Genomic DNA, 17,278 nt, shown 5'->3' on the forward strand with positions numbered 1-17,278 from the left:
CCCCCTCCTCTCATTGCTCCCCCACAACCCCTCTTCATCATGGCCGACAGCAACGGCAATGGCAACAACAGCAACCACAACTCGGGCGTCGTCAGCCCCGTGTCCTCTGCCTTTGGCATGCACAAGGGTGGCAGCCCTCGAACCAGCACCAGCGCACGTCACAGCATGGTCATCCCCAGCACCGACAAGCTGAGCCTCGATCAATTGACCCTCGACAAGAGACACCAGGACCTCCGCGACGAGGTCCGCGCTCAATCACCCTCTCGCACTGCTGTCCACTCCGAGGCCACCCGCCGCATCCTCGCCGGTCTCGATGGCGGCTCCGAATTCAGCAAAACGTCGGGCTCGGGTCGCTCCAGCATGGATAGCGTCCGCAGCACCTCCAGCGCCGACTGGCCGACCCATCCCTGGGAACTCAACACCATCGGCCAACTCGCCGCTCTTCCTGTTGGCACAGAGGTCAACTTCAGAGCCCGAATTCACACCCAGCGCCAACTCTCAAAGGCCCTCGACTTTCTCCTGCTCCGTGATCAGACACAGTCCGTCCAGGGTCTGCTCACTCGCGACAACATGGACATGGTTGGCTGGGTGCAAAAGCTTCACCCAGAGTCCCTCATACAGGTCCACGGCACCCTCAAGGCACCTCCCGAGCCCGTTCGCTCTGCCACCATCCAAAACGTCGAGGTTGAGATACAAGCTCTGTTCCTCGTTACCGCCGCCCAGAACGCGCCCTTCAGCAACTATAAGCCCCCCGAGTCTCTGCGCAACCGCATGTCAGCTCGTATCCTCGACTTGAGACATCCCGCCAACCACGCCCTCTTCCGCATCCGCTCCATGGTCACCTCCAAGTTCAGAGAAACACTTGAAAGTCAAGGGTTTGTTGAGATCAACACCCCCAAGCTGCAACCCGCCGCCACCGAAAGCGGTGCCGCAGTCTTCAAGGTCAATTACTTTGGTCGCAACGCCTTCTTGGCGCAAAGTCCTCAGCTGGCCAAGCAAATGGCCGTCTCCGGTGACTTTGGCCGTGTCTTCGAAGTCGGCCCAGTCTTTCGCGCTGAAAATTCCAACACCCATCGCCACTTGACGGAATACACAGGCCTTGACATTGAAATGGCCATTGAGCACGATTACCACGAAGTCATCGACGTCCTCGACGAGTTTCTCAAGTCCGTCTTCAAAGCTGTATACTCCATGCCCGAAGTCGCAGTCGTGCAAAAGCGCTGGCCGAGCAAGGAATTCAAGTATCTCGACGAGACCCTGGTTCTAGACTTCCGCGAGGGTATCAAGATGCTCCGCGACGACGGCCGCCAGGTCGAGGAAGAGGATCTATCCACTCCCGACGAGATGCGTCTCGGCGAGCTTGTCCGTGAGAAATTCGGCACCGACTACTACATTCTCGACAAGTTCCCTGCCAATGCACGCCCATTCTATACCCACAAGGACCCCGACGACCCGTTCTGGACCAACTCGTTTGACATTTTCATCCGTGGCCAAGAAATCTGCTCTGGCGGCCAGCGTATTCATGACGCTCAGGAACTTCGAACCAACTTGGCTGCTGCTGGCATTACTGAGGACGGCATGGAAGACTACCTCACTGCTTTCGACCTAGGTGCACCGCCTCACGCCGGCGCTGGCCTCGGCTTGGAGAGAATCGTTGCTTGGATGCTTGAGCTTGGTGATGTTCGGTACGCATCCTTGTTCCACCGTGATCCCAAGTCCCTCCCTGAGCGCAAGCAGACCTCCCTACCACACCCAGATGCCGATACCACCAAGACGCTTGAGGCGCCCCCATCCGTCGAGAAGCTCATTGCCAACTACGGTGATGCTTCCAACACGTCATGGCTTGACGAGCGATTTATCATTTGGAGACACAGCACCGGTGCAGCCATTGGTTATGTAAGACAGGGCAAGTTCGCCATGGTCACTGGCGACCCTCTTTGCGACGCATCACAGTACAAGACCATTACCGCTGCTTTCATCAAGTACGTCACAACTGAGCTCCACCTCGTTCCCATCTGGATGCTCGTATCATACGAGGTACAGAAGATTCTCGGTCGCGAAATGGGCTGGCGCACTCTCTCTTGCACCGAGGAGCAGCGTGTCAACGCCGACAAGATCGCCGCCGCCAACGACGGTCCCAAGGCTCGCCGCGTCGAGCGCGAAGGTGTCAAGGTCCATGAGGTCAAGGCCGACGATGACTTCATTCGCCGTGCAGATCCCGCCATTGAGGCCTGGAAGGCCAACCGCAAGGGCAAGCAGGTTCACCTCACTGAGGTCCGCCCATGGGTGGACAAGGAGCATCGCCGCTACTTCGCTGCCGAGAAGGACGGCAAGGTCCAGGCCATGGTTGTCCTCGCCAAGTTGTCGCCCAAGCACGGCTGGCAGGTCAAGTGGGCGCTCGACTTCCCCGGTGCCGTCAACGGAGCCATCGAGGTTCTCATCAGCCTCTCCCTTTCCAGCGTCTCGGGCCAGGTCACATTTGGTGCCGGTGTCTCCCAGAAGCTCACTGCTGGCGAGCACCTCCACGGCATCCGCGCCCGCTTCCTCGCCACCACCTACAGCTCCATCGTCGAGAGCCTCGGCCTCCGCCGCAAGGCCACCTTTCGCAACAAGTTTGGCGCCCTCGGCGAGTCCGTCTACATTTGCTACCCTAAGCATGGTGTCGGCCTGCGCGACCTGCGTGAGATTATCAAGTTCTTCCAAGATTAAAAGAAAGAAAAACAGTCAAGAGAGAAACAAGAAATAAAATAGATACCATTCCCCTTCCCCTTTTCCTTTTCCTTTTCCTTTTCCTTTTCCTTTTCCTTTTCCTTTTCCTTTTTCTTGTATAGCTTGGCATATACACTCACGTTGTGGCGGACATGTCTTTTCTTCCATACGATTTTTGTCGGATCGATGAGGTTCATCACATGGCTCTCTCTCCTTCTTTGACTTTGGGTAATGATGACGCGAAATGGATTTTTAGTATGAAGCGGTGGTTAGGAATGATACCAATAGCATACTTTTTTGGACACAATAATTCTCTTAACGTAATGAATGCACCTCTTTAGTGCGAGCATGTAGTTACTGTGTTACTGAAAGTAGGCGGCGACAAGCCCTGATACTGAATGCACAGTTCAAGAACCGATACAGAACCAAGCTGCACTGATGTTACTGACATTATATAGCCGGCATCTTTCATTCCCTTATACGTTAACGGACGCATAATTAAAAAGCTAATCATTTTGGTATTCAGTATTTCTCAAATTTCATTACATTTCATATCCCAAATTATCCTTGACCAGCTCGGCTCAATCAAAGACATCGGCCATGAAGCGCTCATTGCGCATCTTATCGAGCCAAGCACGAGCAGCCTCGTCAGTGACGTTCCGCGACTTGTTCCGTTGTCCGCTCTCCTTGACCATGTCCACGCAAATATCCTCGATCCCCTTTCCCACGGCCCGGCTGCCGCAGAGATACAGACGGGCACCCTGGTCCCACAAGTCAAAGATCTCCTCGCGGTCCTTGGAGATGCGGTCCTGCACGTACTTGCAGCCGTCCGACTTGTCCGTGGCGCGCGAGTACGCGCGGCGCACGTCAATGGCGCCCATATTTTGCCACTCGGTGAATTGCTCGGCGTACAGGTCGTCACTGTCCGGGGAGCGGCAGCCAAAGAAGAGCACGGCGGGGGCGAGCTTGCGGCCGGCGGTGATCATGGCGGCGCGCTCCTCGGCAAAGCCGCGGAAGGGGGCCAGGCCGGTGCCGGCTGCCATGCAGATAATGGGCGTCTTTTCGGCATCGGCGGGTAGATGGAACGCGGCGGACGGCCTGATGGCGACGTGGATCTTGTCGCCTTCTCGGAGAGAAGCCAGGTAGTGGCTAGCAACACCGACGTGCTGGCCTTGGCCGGAGTGGGCTGGTACGTCGAGGAGAGAGTATGTCAGTGTGACCCTTGTAGGGTCAACAAGAGGAGACGACGAGATGGAGTATTGGCGAACGCGCATTGGAGGCAGCATGGCAAGGAACGTTTCGAAGAGCAGACCGACAGCAGGGAACTTCTCCAGGAGGTCAAGAGCAGAGCGTCGCTTAGCGGTGACTTCCTCCGAGAACTTGTCTCCAATTAGGCTCTTGAGCTCAGCCACCGTCTTTTCATCCTCGGTTGCATCAATCATGGCCTGGATGCTTCTCTTCGTGGCAGGCTGGCTAAGCTCGACGTATGCCCCAAGGACATTGGTGGCGGAGATCGGAACGCCAGTAGGCAGCGTGGTTGGCCCGTTCGCGGTAATGGTGAAAGTCGCATCCCAGCTCAGGGAGAAGCGACGGAACACACGACCAACAGTGGCTGCCGGGTTGAATGGCAGAACAGCCAAGTAATCACCAGCTTTGTAGCTCATTCCAGTGGGGAGCCGGATTTCAATGTGTTTCTTGACAGCCTGTTCCCCCTTTGTGAGTACCTTGGTCTCGATAACGGCAGCCTCTTCGACATCCTGGCGAAGAGTCGTCTTGCGAGGGTGAGTAATCTCGACCTTGAGGCCAGAAGTGCCTTTACCATCTTCGGTGTCTTTCGCTCCGTACTTCTTCTTCAGGGCCGGCCACAGGCTTTCATCCTCCCAGGTCTCGAAATCGCTGAACATGTCGCGATCAGCGGCATCGGTACCCGTCATGGGGAGGATGCGGTCAGCACCGCGCTCGGCCATGGTGGCGTCAACGAGCTTGGGAATCTTGTGGAATGTCTGGGCCCAATCATGATGACCACAGCCGAAAACGGCGTATGATACATTCTGTAATTCATTGCCTTTTAGGCTTCTGAGCCAGTCAACAAAGTGGGCAGCATTAGATGGTGGTTCGCCTTCGTATGAAGCAGTCACAATAACCACAGGGCGATCCGTTGGGAGCTTGTCTTTGACATTGTCCAGAGGGCCAATCTCGGTTACCGCGAAGCCATGGGACCCAGCATCAGCAGCGACTCTCTGGGCTAAGGCTTCACAAGTGCCGCTGTTTGAGCCATAAAATACCGACATCGGTTTGCCATTGGTAGCGGTGGCAGCACCGTTTGAGGATTCTGCCGTCTTGGTTGGCTTCGAGTGAGGGGAATTACCCTTCAGCTGGTCCTCAAGCTCGGTAGCAGTCATTCCATGGCGAAGGCTCGCACGCATGTAGAAGTTATGGGGCTTGACTGTGAGAGTTTCTTGCATTTCCAAAGTGTAGTTGGGATCATCCAAGGTGAAGTTGAAGTTTTGGAACAGAATAGCCATGGCAAGGACAGCCTCTTGCCAAGCAAAGGGTCTGCCGATGCAGGCGCGCTTTCCGTTACCGAATGGCTTCCAGGCGTTGGGAAATTCCTTGTTGAGACGGGCAAAACTGTCGTCAAGCATGCGTTCAGGCTTAAAGTCGCTGGCGTCGTCGCCATAGACTGCAGGATCGAGATGGGACTTGGCGAGGAGCAGAGTAAGGCGGTGTTCCTTGGGGATGAAATATTTGCCACCAAGTAGAGTGTCCTCCTTTGCTTCAACACTGAAGGCTGGGATAGGGGCATTGAGACGCAAGACTTCGCGAAGGACCTAGACAAGGTATTAGTGGAAGGCTCAAAAACAGACAACGGACGGGTACCGGGCAAGGACACGTACCGCCTGGGTGTAGGTGAGCTTGGAGATGTGCTCAACAGTGATGCGCTCTCTGCCCACGACTGCGTCAACTTCTTCTCGCACCTTTCGGTACTCGGAAGGATGCTTTAGTAGCTGATAGAAGGTGAATGAAAGCATTCCCGAGGTGGTTTCATGGCCGGCAATGAGAAACGTAATGAGCTGGTCAGTGATGCTCGCATCAGTAAGTCTCTGGCCATCTTGGGGATCCTTTCCATCAAGCATGGCTGTGAGCAGGTCCTTCCGGTTGCTGGGGTTCTTCTTGCGGTTGGCAACAACCTCGTCGGCGACGTCGCGCATGGTCTTGATATCTTGTTCGTATTTTTCGTCGACGGCGCGGTAGAAGAATTGGGGAGCAAAAGCAGGGCGGCGGTTACGGGCGCCACTTTCTTTGAGGAAATCGCCCATGGCGCGGATGAAGGGGTGAAGCTCCTCGTGGTAGTACGAGTTGAAGCGATAGTCCATGGCGCAGAGGGCGATTGTGTCGAGGGCGAGCCGGGTGAAGTCGTCCGAGGCGTTGATGCGGTCACCGGTATGGCGGGCAAACTTCATGGCCATCTGGGAGGCAATGTCGTGCATCTCATCAAACATGTTGCGGATGGAGAGGGGACCGAAGGCGGGAATGAGAATGCGATGGGCTTTGCCCCAGTTTGGCTCAGTCTCGGAGTCGGCGGTAAAGAGGCCGTCGTGGACACCGGCGCGAACTTTGCCCAAAGTACCGGCGACGGTTTTCTTGAAACGACGCTCGTCGCAGGCATCGTTTACAAGCTCCCGCGAGTTGACAACGCAAAAGGAGCTGCCGCCTAGGCGCAGGCGGTAGATTTCGCCTAAGACACGTTCCAAGGTGAGCGTGGGGAAGTCACAACGAGCTGCGAGCACGCTTACCATATGTGTCTGCAAGACGCTTCAAGTCGTTGATGGGACTTGTGCGCATCTCACCAAGATTGCCGATGAATGGCAGACCCGGAGGCTCGGGAATGGGGATGGACTCGGCCATTGTGAAAGTCGTAGGTCTTGAGAGGGACGGGGTCTGGGAGCAGAAAAGATGGTGTTAGCGACAGTGGCGGTTCGGGAAAAATAGCCAGAGATTCTGGTAAAAGAGAGGTTTGGCTGAAATCATGAGGACGATGAAGCTGAATTGATGTCGCGGACATGTGGTAGGAGGAAGAACTGTTCGGCATGTGTTGTGTGTTTGGTGGTTGTAGGAGAGAGGAGTGAGGGGCATGTATGTACCTGTATGTACGGGTACGTACCAAACAGAGAGAGCTCCCGATAGCTGGCCGGGGTTGATGGTCAGTATGTGGCGTAGGTAGTCGATGCTATCTTGAGCAATATTGCACAAAACCCAAATAGAGGAGAGATGATCAGATGATTGAGGTAAGTAGAATCGATTTAGAAAAAAATTGACAAGTCGCTGAGGAATGGCGCAGGCTCGCAGACAACGGAGGGGTCCCTCGAGCTTTTATGTGGAAGCGAAGCTCACCATTCCGGACTTGGAGCTCTAACTTACACATACCACCTAAGAAATTAACCTCAGCCATGCATGACGACGGGCGGTGGGTAAGAAGCTAAGCTCAGCAAACAGAGGCTAAGCAGGGGCGTTGTAAACTCCGGTTACGATGAGCTAAAACGGGATGACATCAAACTACATCCCTAGATATCCGGCTGTGTAGGTTAGTTTAGTTTCCTGGGAGCAAAGTGGCGGGCCGATTTCCACAATGGTCAGCAATGGCAATACATACATACTGTAGGTACCTACATTATTAGTAGGTATGTAACTTGCCGGCACACGGCCGAGTTATCAAGTCCGGGCTGGCAGAGTGGATTCTGCCGAATACCCGTACCCATCCCAGGCAAACAGAATAGACATACGGCCCTGAATTTTAAACAGGGTTAAAAAATATGCAGCTAATGATAAAATGAAAGGACTTTTCGTCAAGCCCCAGCCAGCATCGGCGACGGACTTTGCGTGGCGCATAACTATGTACTAACCAACCTTAGCAGCTTACATAGTACATACATACAGTACGTCGTTTTAGTTACAGGGGGACCACAGGCCCCACCCGGCCGGCCGGTGGCCCCGAGAAGCCCATCATCATCAGCAACATCCCTGTAACACCCCTGTAATCCGATGTGGGCGGCCCGGATTGGTAAAATCTACGGGTTGATTGGGAGCACACAGTGCCATGGCTTCACATCATCCAGGTCAACTCGATCCAATGACGTGAGTCTGGGTAGTACGTGGCTCAGCTTTATTTATGGCGTGGTGGTGGTCCCCTTTTTATCATATTCTCAATCTTTTCCAGAAACTTCATCATCCGCTTCCTCCACGAGGTCTACAGCCCCGTCATCCAGTACACTTGGCATCGAAGCCTGTAGCCTACAAGGGCCGTCATCTCGCGGTAAAAGGTTGCTATCCTTGCCTTCTGTGCTGTCGTCGCCGTCGCAAGAGATTTCTTGCAACGCAAGGAAACAAGTTTCCTTCTTGGGTGGCATCGTGTAGCTGCCGAGTTTCGCTTGCGAGGAGAGTAGTCGATTCTCCGTGCTCAGGAGCTGCGGGATCATCGTGGAACGTACATTCGGTAATCTTTCTGTGAGTGTAGCCGTCGGACTGCACTGCTAAGAGTCCCTACCCGCGACATGGGTATATTGTGCTCCGTATGGATGTGCTTTCGATACTCGCTCTCGTGCTGGAAGGTGATGAGTTTGTGCGATGGAGCTCGACACTCCCATATATATACGTGGCCATTCTCGCCTGCCCTTGCAATCTCGGCGGACCGCCGAACTTGGTTGAAACAGCGACGGAGTAGCGTCACCGTTCCATAAATCGTGCAGGTGATGAGGTAAACGTCGCTTTCGCCTTGATACCCTCCAGTGTCTGCATTGCTTGAGTACTCGACAGTCTTGGTGGCTTCGGCGCGGCCCGACTCTAATAGGCGGCGCTTCTTAGCGGTCGCGGTTTCCGCTGACTCGTTGATCAAATTTACTAACGATGGTATATTAGTTAGCTAAAACCACAAAGCCAGGACTACTGCGATTAGTAAGAGACTTACACCGCGTAAGTGTACTCAAAATGAAGTCCAAGTGCCGATGTATGCGCTTCACTACCCTTAGATTTAATCTGAGCTGGTAGTAAAACCAAGCGTCGGATGTCCTAAATTCATCCATGTCTGCCTCCCAGCATACAAAGCGCGCCCTTTGATCCTCCATAATGGTCGGATCGTACGAAGTTTGCGGAATGGCCATGTATTTGTCAAATGCTTCTCTGCATTGCTCAGCGTGCTCAGCTATGGTCCTACCTGCGTCGTCTTGAAGAAAGGCGTCGTTCGATTTGGGCTCCATGGCGGCCAGCAATTTTCGCAGTCGTGGATATATTGTGGTAGCTGGCGTATAGCTAATTCCAGGGAAATACGATCTAGAGTGTTCTGTTGGTTCGTAGTTGTGGGAGAATCGTTGAGGTGTAAAAGGGGCATGGAGGATGTGTAAGGAACATAGAAGCGAGTACCTTGTTTGGGCAGTTGAAATATGCAAATTTGATACCTATGACCTTGCGTTGAGTAGCACCATTGCCGCCCAGAATGCCAGTCTTTGAGCATCGGCCTACTAACTAATAAGTTTGCAACTTGAGTGCGATGCTCATTCATCTCAGCTCTCCACCTACACGTTACACAGGCGCTAACTTGACATCGTGCGGGTGGCAATCAGCCAGCGCGTAGCCAGTAGGTGCGCCCCTAGATAAGGAAGTCTGAGTCTAAGCTGAAATCCATTCAAGCGACTAGAATCAACAAAGAACTTACGGCCGAATAACCTAGAAGTTGACTAGGTTTTCACGATAGAGATGGCTCCATCGCGGGCGCGACCGCCGCCTTAACGGGCCCAAAGGTACTAACCAACCAACCCCTGCGACGGCCGATATCCTCCCCATCACATTTGTTGGAATATTCAGAGTCTGTGCAACCTCCAAGTCCCAGCATCCCCCTAAGCTTGCGCCCAAAATGCCTCCCTCGAAAAGCCGGGCGCCCGCTTGCGCCCAACGGCTTCACCCCTTTGACGTACCAGACTCTCATAGGTTACTCACATTCCTCGCGGCCACCTGGCGTGAGATTCTACCCACTGGAAGACAACTTGTGGCCTGCACGCAGTACGACCATGTCGCAAACAGAAATCAAGAAACGTCACACCAGGGACGCCGCCGCAAGCTTCGCCATGGATTCGCGCTCTGCGGTGTCACCCGCGAACGAACGTCGAACCTTGACGTGGGACGAGGTCTCCGAATGGCGGCGGGATAACAAGTACATCCGCAGCGGCTATCGTCGCGAAAAGGCGGATTACCTCGAGATCCTCACCAGCTTGACCTTTCTGCACAATGAGACCTGCAATGTCTACACTCACTTGATCGGCGCGCCGCTCCTACCCCTCGTCGCGGCCGCTGTCATGCGCGGGCTTTCGCAGCATCACCTTGCCCTCGCCGCGTTAGGGACCAACTACACTTCTGTTCAGCATCTTCTCGGCCGAGTGCTGCTTACTCTTTAGCGCGGCGTACCACCTAGTCGGCCCGCACTCGCATCGAGTCGAGCAGTTCTGGCATCGCATAGACCTACTCGGCATTATAATCGTCACGACGGGTACCTTTATCCCTGGCATCTACTACATCTTTTTCTGCGACCTTTCCTTGTAAAGCGTTAATCGTCGGTGCCCCAACTTACAAATTGCATGTCCTTAGCTCTGCCACGTGCTGAACGTCAACGTTGTCTAGGTCATCATCTCGGGATCTGCTACTGCTGCCCTGATCTGTATACGCGTCTTTAGAACACTGCGATGGCGAGATGTCGGAGGCAACGCCTACATTGTCCTTGGCGCCTTAGCCTTTGTCCTGTTACACCACGGGACTCATATGTTCGGTCTCGAGTACATGACCTGATACTTGGGGACGAACTAGTATTTGCTGGAGCTGATCGTCTATAGCAGTGGAGCTGCTCTCTATACTATAAGTCCATGTACACGGACATCCTGATAAGTGAAAATTTAGCTTATTCTGACCTCTGGTTATAGTTCCGCATTCCTGGTGATGGCACGACATTGACTTTCTCGTACCAATATTGGTCGATGGCTGGCGGGACAGGGAGGGAGGGAGGGGTCTTGGCAGTTTGTGGTCCGGATTGGGTTGTCCCAAAACAGCTCTCTCATACCAACTGCGTTTTTTTTTTCAAATCACCTACTGAATCATCAACTCTTCCAACAGGAGTGCTGGGGTGTCGCGAATTAAGACGGCAACATCTTGGCATCCTGCCCAATTGCAGCAGGAAAAAGATGGACGTGTTGTCGCCCGAGCACTTGCTTGCGGCATCGGGGTTTTTAGGCGCCGAGCCGGAGTTTTCAACTTGTCTTGGGCGGGAAGCGAAAGACATCGCGGGGGGCGCTATGAATAGCCACTGACGTGTCCCTGGGCAACTGCACCGCCGCACCCGGGGCCGGACGGCCCGCAGGGCTCGGACAATACACTACGGCCCGGTGGCCGTAGATCAATCCCGCCAAATCATTATTATTCTCCTACTCATTGGTACAGAATTTTTTACTGATATTCGTAGTTATTGCAAGTCAACTTATCCCTGTAGGTGCTTTTGTCAAGTACCTCTTGCCTCCCACTTCAACCCGCCCCGTCCAGGCCCGTTCCTCGCCAACCCCATAATAGCACCAAACTACAAAATCATCTCATCCTTCTTCAATAGCAAGGGAAAAAACTTACCAAAAGCACGCTATTCATTGGTGGAGCGGCAACGCCGTCGTCCCGGAAGTCAATGTGTCGAGCTAGTCATTCTGGCTTCTAAAATTTAGCTTATAATAAGCTCCCAAGGGTTCATCTCACCATCAGAACGCTGCTTACCTCCTGGCCTCGTCTCTGCTGTGTTCTGCGTCATCCGCTACTTTGAATTGTGAGGATGCTCAGCGACCCAGTTGGACGCAGCCGCCGATCGCTCCAGCTCCAGTAGACACCATCCGTGACGAGAAACAAGAGTTTACAAGATACCAAGTCTAGCAAATCCGACAGCTACCACCAGTCACATGTGCAGTTCGAGACAAGAGTACAAAAGACCTATCATTTGTCTCGTCTTGGTCTCATCATGGGAAAAAGCGAATCATAGCGCCGGTATCTAGTACAATGCAAAAAGTCAAAACGTCATGGGCTCACCGCCTCGTGTCTCTCTCATCCATCCTATCGCCGGTTGTTGCCACCTACAAATCGCCCCCTAAGCCATCCCATGCCCGCGTTACCGTCTGAGTTGGCTTGGTCGTCCTCCGAGGAGCCTGTCCGCCGTCCGCTCTGCGAAGGGCTGCGCTCCCTCATGGTCCTCGACTCCTCACCAACCGCCGCTCTAGGGCTAGTCGGTGACATGGAGCTGCGTCTTTGAAGCCGTGAGGTATCATAGCTGAATGATGTTGTGGCACCGCGAGATCTGTCACGCCCGCCTCGCTGTGAAGATTGGGGTTGCATTGCCTCGGTTAGGGGTGTCTGGCTCTGATTTGGTGGTCGTGAGGATCCCGATGTTCGAGCCGCAGATGGTCGCCTAAACCCAAAGTCCAGCGGTGCGAAAAACGCGCCTCTGGTCGTCCCTGTCTGCATCCCGCGGTCATTGGCCAAAGCACTTGTTGGCGTCGGCGTATGCCTTTGCCCACGCCGATGTTGGTTCTGATTCTCATTCTGGCTCTGTTGCTGGTTTGTTGTTGAGTCTGCAGTTTGTGTGCTTTCCTCAATCGGCGCGCGACATACGGGGCAAGTATTGTGCTCTTTCAGCCATGCTACCGCACACTCATCATGAAACGAGTGCATGCATGGCAAGGATACTTCCACCTCGCCAGCCTTCATGCCTTCAATACAAATTGGGCACTCTGCTTTTTCATCTTCGCTTCTCAGATCCTGATCAATGGTCCTGCGTGACAGGCTGGCCAATCCTTGTTCCGAAGCCGGCGGTGCTGCACTCGATTGCGTATTTGCCTCCATTAACGAGGAAATGATTCGATCCATAGCCTCTTGGGAGTAAACAGCATCCCCGTGCACTCCGCTGTTCAGCAGACTAAGAATTTCTCCAAGACCTCCCGCTAAGTTCACACCTTCGCCGCCACCTTGCTCGGACGCCGCTTGGAGAGCTTCACCTGTAAGCTGAACTCCAAAATCTCGAAATGCAGTCGAAAACAGTCTGTTGCATTGGCATTGTTAGTGTCGACCTGAAAATGAATCACGCCTTGTGAAGAGAAGCGACTCACGCTGAGAAAGGTTCGAAGCCCAACGGCGCGTTTTCTCCGGCCACGAACGGCCCATTGGATGAATAAAATGTCACAGAGCCCTGGGATGTCTCGTTGGCCCACTCAACACGCCCGCCGCCATTACGAGATGCCTCCCGAAGGCGGTCCATCAACTCCCCATTGCCGTCTGTTGCCCGCAACGGCATGCCAATAGTTGTAAGAATATCAGCGAACCTCTCCACAGACGGTCCGGGCTGGGCATTATAGTGATTTGCATCCTCTCCTACCTGCGTCGAGTGGCTATACCCAAACCCTTCTGCATCCATGTGCTCGTCGATGTCGGCCATTTCTGGGTCAGAATGCTCCTCATGCTCATCATGCACATCTCTATGTGTCTCGTCAACATGGTCCAAATTATCATCTTCGGAATCGTCGTAGTCATCGGAGTCGGTTTCGTGGGTAGGTCGAGGATCGTTTTCCAAGCTCACCTATTTCAACGATCAAACAGCGTCAGCAAACAGGTGTTCTGGTCCAAAGAAAATGGGTGACGGAAGACAAAGGGCGTCAGCACTCACAATTTCTGCAGCGTCGCTCTCACAGCGAGGACACTCCAGGCCATACTCATCCCGATACCATTCGTAGCTGCAGGCGTGGCAGTATACAACGTCACGGTTCGTCGCATCAAGATGCTGATGATGATGGGCCCCGGAAGCCATCTGGTCTTGCCTACGTCGGTACGCACCGAAGGCGCTCAGGCCGAGGCCAACAGCGAGACCAGCGAGGCGGAACGCGCGTGAAGCCAGGCTGAAAGGTTGGGGTGGCAAACGATGTGAGGCGGGCTATGGTGGCGCGGAGCGAGACCGGCGCCTTGGCTGAAGCGAACTCGCCTTCTGTCTTGGTGTCCTTCAAAAGCGGTGCGAAGGGGCGATCGGAAAAATGTGAGATATGGGGAGCCGAGTATGATTTTGCACGAAATTTATGCGCCGAGAGGCTCTACCAAGGTTGGCGATGTTGTAGAAGAGGGGAGGGGTGTGATGCGTATTGTATTTGTTGGGACCCTGCACTTGCGTGATTGAAACCCAAATCGGAGAGCGGTGAGTCGCGCGGTGTCAGCGTCAAAGAAAACGCTGAAAGGAAAAAGAAATGGGTATTATAGGGAGGTACAAGCAAAAGCCAAGGATGAAGAAAGGGTGGGAAAGAGAAAAGGGCAATACTAAGGAAGAAGGACAAGACGTAGTTGGAAAAGTGATGTTCGCTGGACGGCAAGGTACCTGAGGTACTGCCTAACTAACGTTAGTAACGTTAGTATTCGGATCATGCGGCGAATGGTGGCGAGGCGGGTGTACTGAGTGAGGCGGGTGTGTACTGTGGCTGAGGACATTGAGGGAGGTACCCGCCAGGGCTAGCAGTAATGGCGCGCCTGACGATGTACCTTTCCAGGAACTAGAAGTTTCCAATTCCTTACAAGAAGATTTAAACAGATTTCGGCGACTCTTCTCCTATATACTAGGGTACTGCTTTCTCCCAGCACGCAATATTACATTCTGAGAAACCCCACCTTTTTTTACCTCTGGCCCAAAGCTGCAATTCACACGGAGTACTGACCCAACATGGTAATACAGCAGACACGGCCAAAGCCAACGGAAAGGGTCACACACAGCACTAATAGAAACATTACGCTGCTTCTCTGAGCGCCGGATGAAACGAGTACCCGTCGTGGCAAAGGTCGTGTTCGCAGATAGCAACGCGCCCTACAACCCAGGCAACCGCCCCTCGCACCATCACCATGCGATCGCCTCACATCCTAGGCAGCTGGAAGATTTTGACCATCCGCACGGATGATTGACAAAGAAGACTTTGATACGATTTCTCCACCGTATGTGTTTATGTACATGTCAAATCACTCCCGCTCACTTCACCATCGTACACATTTGTATGCAGTTATTGCGTCTTGTTCTGCTCAGACTCTTTCTCCTCCTTGTCCCACTGAATCAACTGCTTCGACCAGCTATGGAGATTCCAAGTTAGCATGCTTCCTCAATGTCTTCCAGCGATGACTGGCCCTCAAACACCTGTCCCATTCGTCTCCGTCATAGGGGGATTCTACGTACCGTCTGCTAGGATACCACTCGCCGGGTTGGGGTTTGTGCGCCCATTTCTCGCGGTCGGCGCCAAACTTCCAGGTGACGGCGACAATGCCAAAGATGACGGCGCCAGCAATCAGGGTGTTGCCCCTCCAGTTGGCAGGCTGCGCATACCAACCACCGGCCGGCGACCAGACGTGCTTGGGGTAGCTATAATTCGTGGGTGATTAGCTCTATATTCGCCGTTTCTCATCTTCCTTCGCCGCCGTCGTCTAGCGCAATCGGTCGGGGATAAACGAGTTTCTCGAGATCGATTCGCGACAAACTTACGGAATCTTTCCACCGCCACCCTATGCCGCTGTTAGCCACTTTCGTCTCCCAATGCCATGATTGAACTGTAGACTCACCATTTTCAATCAATTGTCAATGGACGTGCGTTGTGCTTGGTATTCGAATGCGCAGTTGCGTCGTTTTGGATGGGCTTCCTGTTGGTAATCGAGGACAAGCAGGGCGCTAGGCCGCTGCGGCGGGGTCAAGGTTAATCCGGCGCCGGCTACCTTGTTGCAGCAAATTAGCACCTGCAAACGCAGGTTGCCCCCAAATTCCAAGCTCACACGACTCCAGCAGAACTTTTCCCGCGAACCCTTGTATAATAACCACGACACGACTTCAAACCGCCATTCCTTCAATTCCGTCCACATAACCGGCTGCTGCTACCACAAAGTCTCGGGGCATTACTTTGCTCCTCGGCAGATCTTTTCCAATCGCCATTTTATCTCTTAATAGTTTTCTGGGCTCGAGCAGATGAAGAGGTTACGGGTGTCACAATGGAGCGGCCACATGCGCCTCGTTGCTCGTCAAGGAGTTGCCGCCGCACCTAGACGGCAAGCCCTTTGTATATCCGCACGCTGCCAATCGACGACAGCAACTACCGGTATACCCAACCTCACAGACGACATCCCCCTCGAGGGCACCCTCTCCCGCCACGATCCTCTTCCCTCGCCGCCCCCTGCCCGAGCTCTCGAGTCGGCCAAGCTCGCCGCGCTGCACGCCCGCCTGGCGCTGCCCAAATCGATCCCGCTGCAGACAATAGCCCGTGCGCTGGTGACGCCCTCAGCGGACGGCAACCAAAGCTTCAACAACGGCAGCCTCGCGGAGTTGGGCCGGTCCATCGTCAACTACCACGTCCTCGAGTACCTCGTCTGCAAGTGGCCGCGGCTGCCCATCGCCATCCTCTACGAGGCGCTGCGGGCCTTTGCCGGCCGCGAGTCCCTCGAGCAGGTCGCGCGCCGCTGGGGCGTAGACGCTGCCGCCGCCCCCGGCGAGGAGGTCGACCCGGGCCTGCTGCAATGGCAGCCCGACCCCATTGTCGCGCCCAACTCCCGCTGGGCCTACGTCCGAGCCGAGGCGGAGCGCGGGAACAACTACCGCCGCGGCATGAGCAGCCGCGTCGTGCTCGACGATGCCTTTGGCGACACCTACCAGGCGCCCGGCGAGGGCGAGCCCGGCCGGGCCAAGATGCAGGCCGCCGCGTACGCCTCGTTCGTAGAGGCCGTCGTCGGTGCCATCTACACCCACGCCGGCGCCGATACCGCCAAGACGTTTGTCAAGTCCCACATCCTATCGCGCGATATCGACCTCAGCCGGATGTTCCAGTTCCAGCTTCCCACGCGCGAGCTGGCCATGCTGTGCGCTCGTGAGGGCTTCGAGCCGCCCCGCGCGCGCCTGGAAAGTGAGACGGGTCGTCGCTCGCGGACGCCCGTCTTCATCGTCGGCATCTACAGCGGCCAGGAGAAGCTCGGCGAGGGCGCCGGGGCCAGCCTTGACGTGGCCCGTCGCGTGGCGTCGATGAATGCTCTCAAGGCTTGGTACATGTACAGCCCGGGCAACAAGGTCCGTGTGCCGAGTGACATGACCCTGCCCGACGCCAAGCCCTGGAAAGCACCACACATTGATATCGGCGAGATCATCTAATCAAGACGGGACCGCCCTCTCAAACATTTCATAAGCAGCGAAATCGGTTTACATAGTGGAGAAGGGGGAAGGCTGTAACTCTTTGTATGAACATGACGGTGTCCGTGTGAAGGAATGCTATAGACAACGCTGAGAAGTGGCCAGCACGATGAGACGTGGGGTTCTTTTGGGCAAGAAAAGCAACTGCCCACTTGTACAACTCTCTTTTTTTAAATCTACATCTGTAAAATAAAGAAATATATCTTGAAACTTTTACACATAGGGAACGCAATACAATATTGCAATCAAGATGTCCAACTCGTACCTATCTGTAATTATGTTGCCGCGTCTTTTTGTTATTCCTTGCTCCTTCAGGAG

General features: G+C 54.3%; 6 protein-coding genes across 6 annotated transcripts; 3 read left to right on the forward strand and 3 right to left on the reverse strand.

Annotated features, from left to right (window-relative positions):
* Positions 1-39: 39 nt before the first annotated feature.
* On the forward strand, positions 40-2,709 carry ISF_03384 (aspartate--tRNA ligase; the record flags this gene model as incomplete). The annotated part of the gene is made up of 1 exon (XM_018846990.1): positions 40-2,709. One exon carries the CDS (start codon positions 40-42, stop codon positions 2,707-2,709), a length of 2,670 nt encoding a protein of 889 aa, XP_018705879.1.
* A 581-nt stretch (positions 2,710-3,290) lies between these two features.
* ISF_03385 (Bifunctional P-450:NADPH-P450 reductase) lies at positions 3,291-6,618 on the reverse strand (the record flags this gene model as incomplete). Its single annotated transcript, XM_018846991.1, has 3 exons — positions 3,291-5,540; positions 5,607-6,448; positions 6,507-6,618. 3 exons carry the CDS (start codon positions 6,616-6,618, stop codon positions 3,291-3,293), a joined length of 3,204 nt encoding a protein of 1,067 aa, XP_018705880.1.
* Positions 6,619-7,913: 1,295 nt separating this feature from the next.
* ISF_03386 (ankyrin) lies at positions 7,914-8,963 on the reverse strand (the record flags this gene model as incomplete). The annotated part of the gene is made up of 5 exons (XM_018846992.1): positions 7,914-7,957; positions 8,006-8,137; positions 8,199-8,208; positions 8,255-8,607; positions 8,675-8,963. The coding sequence occupies 5 exons, from the start codon at positions 8,961-8,963 to the stop codon at positions 7,914-7,916; spliced, it is 828 nt and encodes a 275-aa protein (XP_018705881.1).
* An 807-nt stretch (positions 8,964-9,770) lies between these two features.
* On the forward strand, positions 9,771-10,154 carry ISF_03387 (Hemolysin-III protein; the record flags this gene model as incomplete). The annotated part of the gene is made up of 1 exon (XM_018846993.1): positions 9,771-10,154. One exon carries the CDS (start codon positions 9,771-9,773, stop codon positions 10,152-10,154), a length of 384 nt encoding a protein of 127 aa, XP_018705882.1.
* Positions 10,155-14,804: 4,650 nt separating this feature from the next.
* ISF_03388 (hypothetical protein) lies at positions 14,805-15,357 on the reverse strand (the record flags this gene model as incomplete). The annotated part of the gene is made up of 4 exons (XM_018846994.1): positions 14,805-14,871; positions 14,975-15,157; positions 15,278-15,297; positions 15,355-15,357. The coding sequence occupies 4 exons, from the start codon at positions 15,355-15,357 to the stop codon at positions 14,805-14,807; spliced, it is 273 nt and encodes a 90-aa protein (XP_018705883.1).
* A 394-nt stretch (positions 15,358-15,751) lies between these two features.
* On the forward strand, positions 15,752-16,921 carry ISF_03389 (60S ribosomal protein L3; the record flags this gene model as incomplete). The annotated part of the gene is made up of 1 exon (XM_018846995.1): positions 15,752-16,921. One exon carries the CDS (start codon positions 15,752-15,754, stop codon positions 16,919-16,921), a length of 1,170 nt encoding a protein of 389 aa, XP_018705884.1.
* Positions 16,922-17,278: the final 357 nt, after the last annotated feature.

Source organism: Cordyceps fumosorosea (assembly GCF_001636725.1).
Source record: "Cordyceps fumosorosea ARSEF 2679 chromosome Unknown scaffold_6, whole genome shotgun sequence".
Taxonomy (NCBI): domain Eukaryota; kingdom Fungi; phylum Ascomycota; class Sordariomycetes; order Hypocreales; family Cordycipitaceae; genus Cordyceps; species Cordyceps fumosorosea.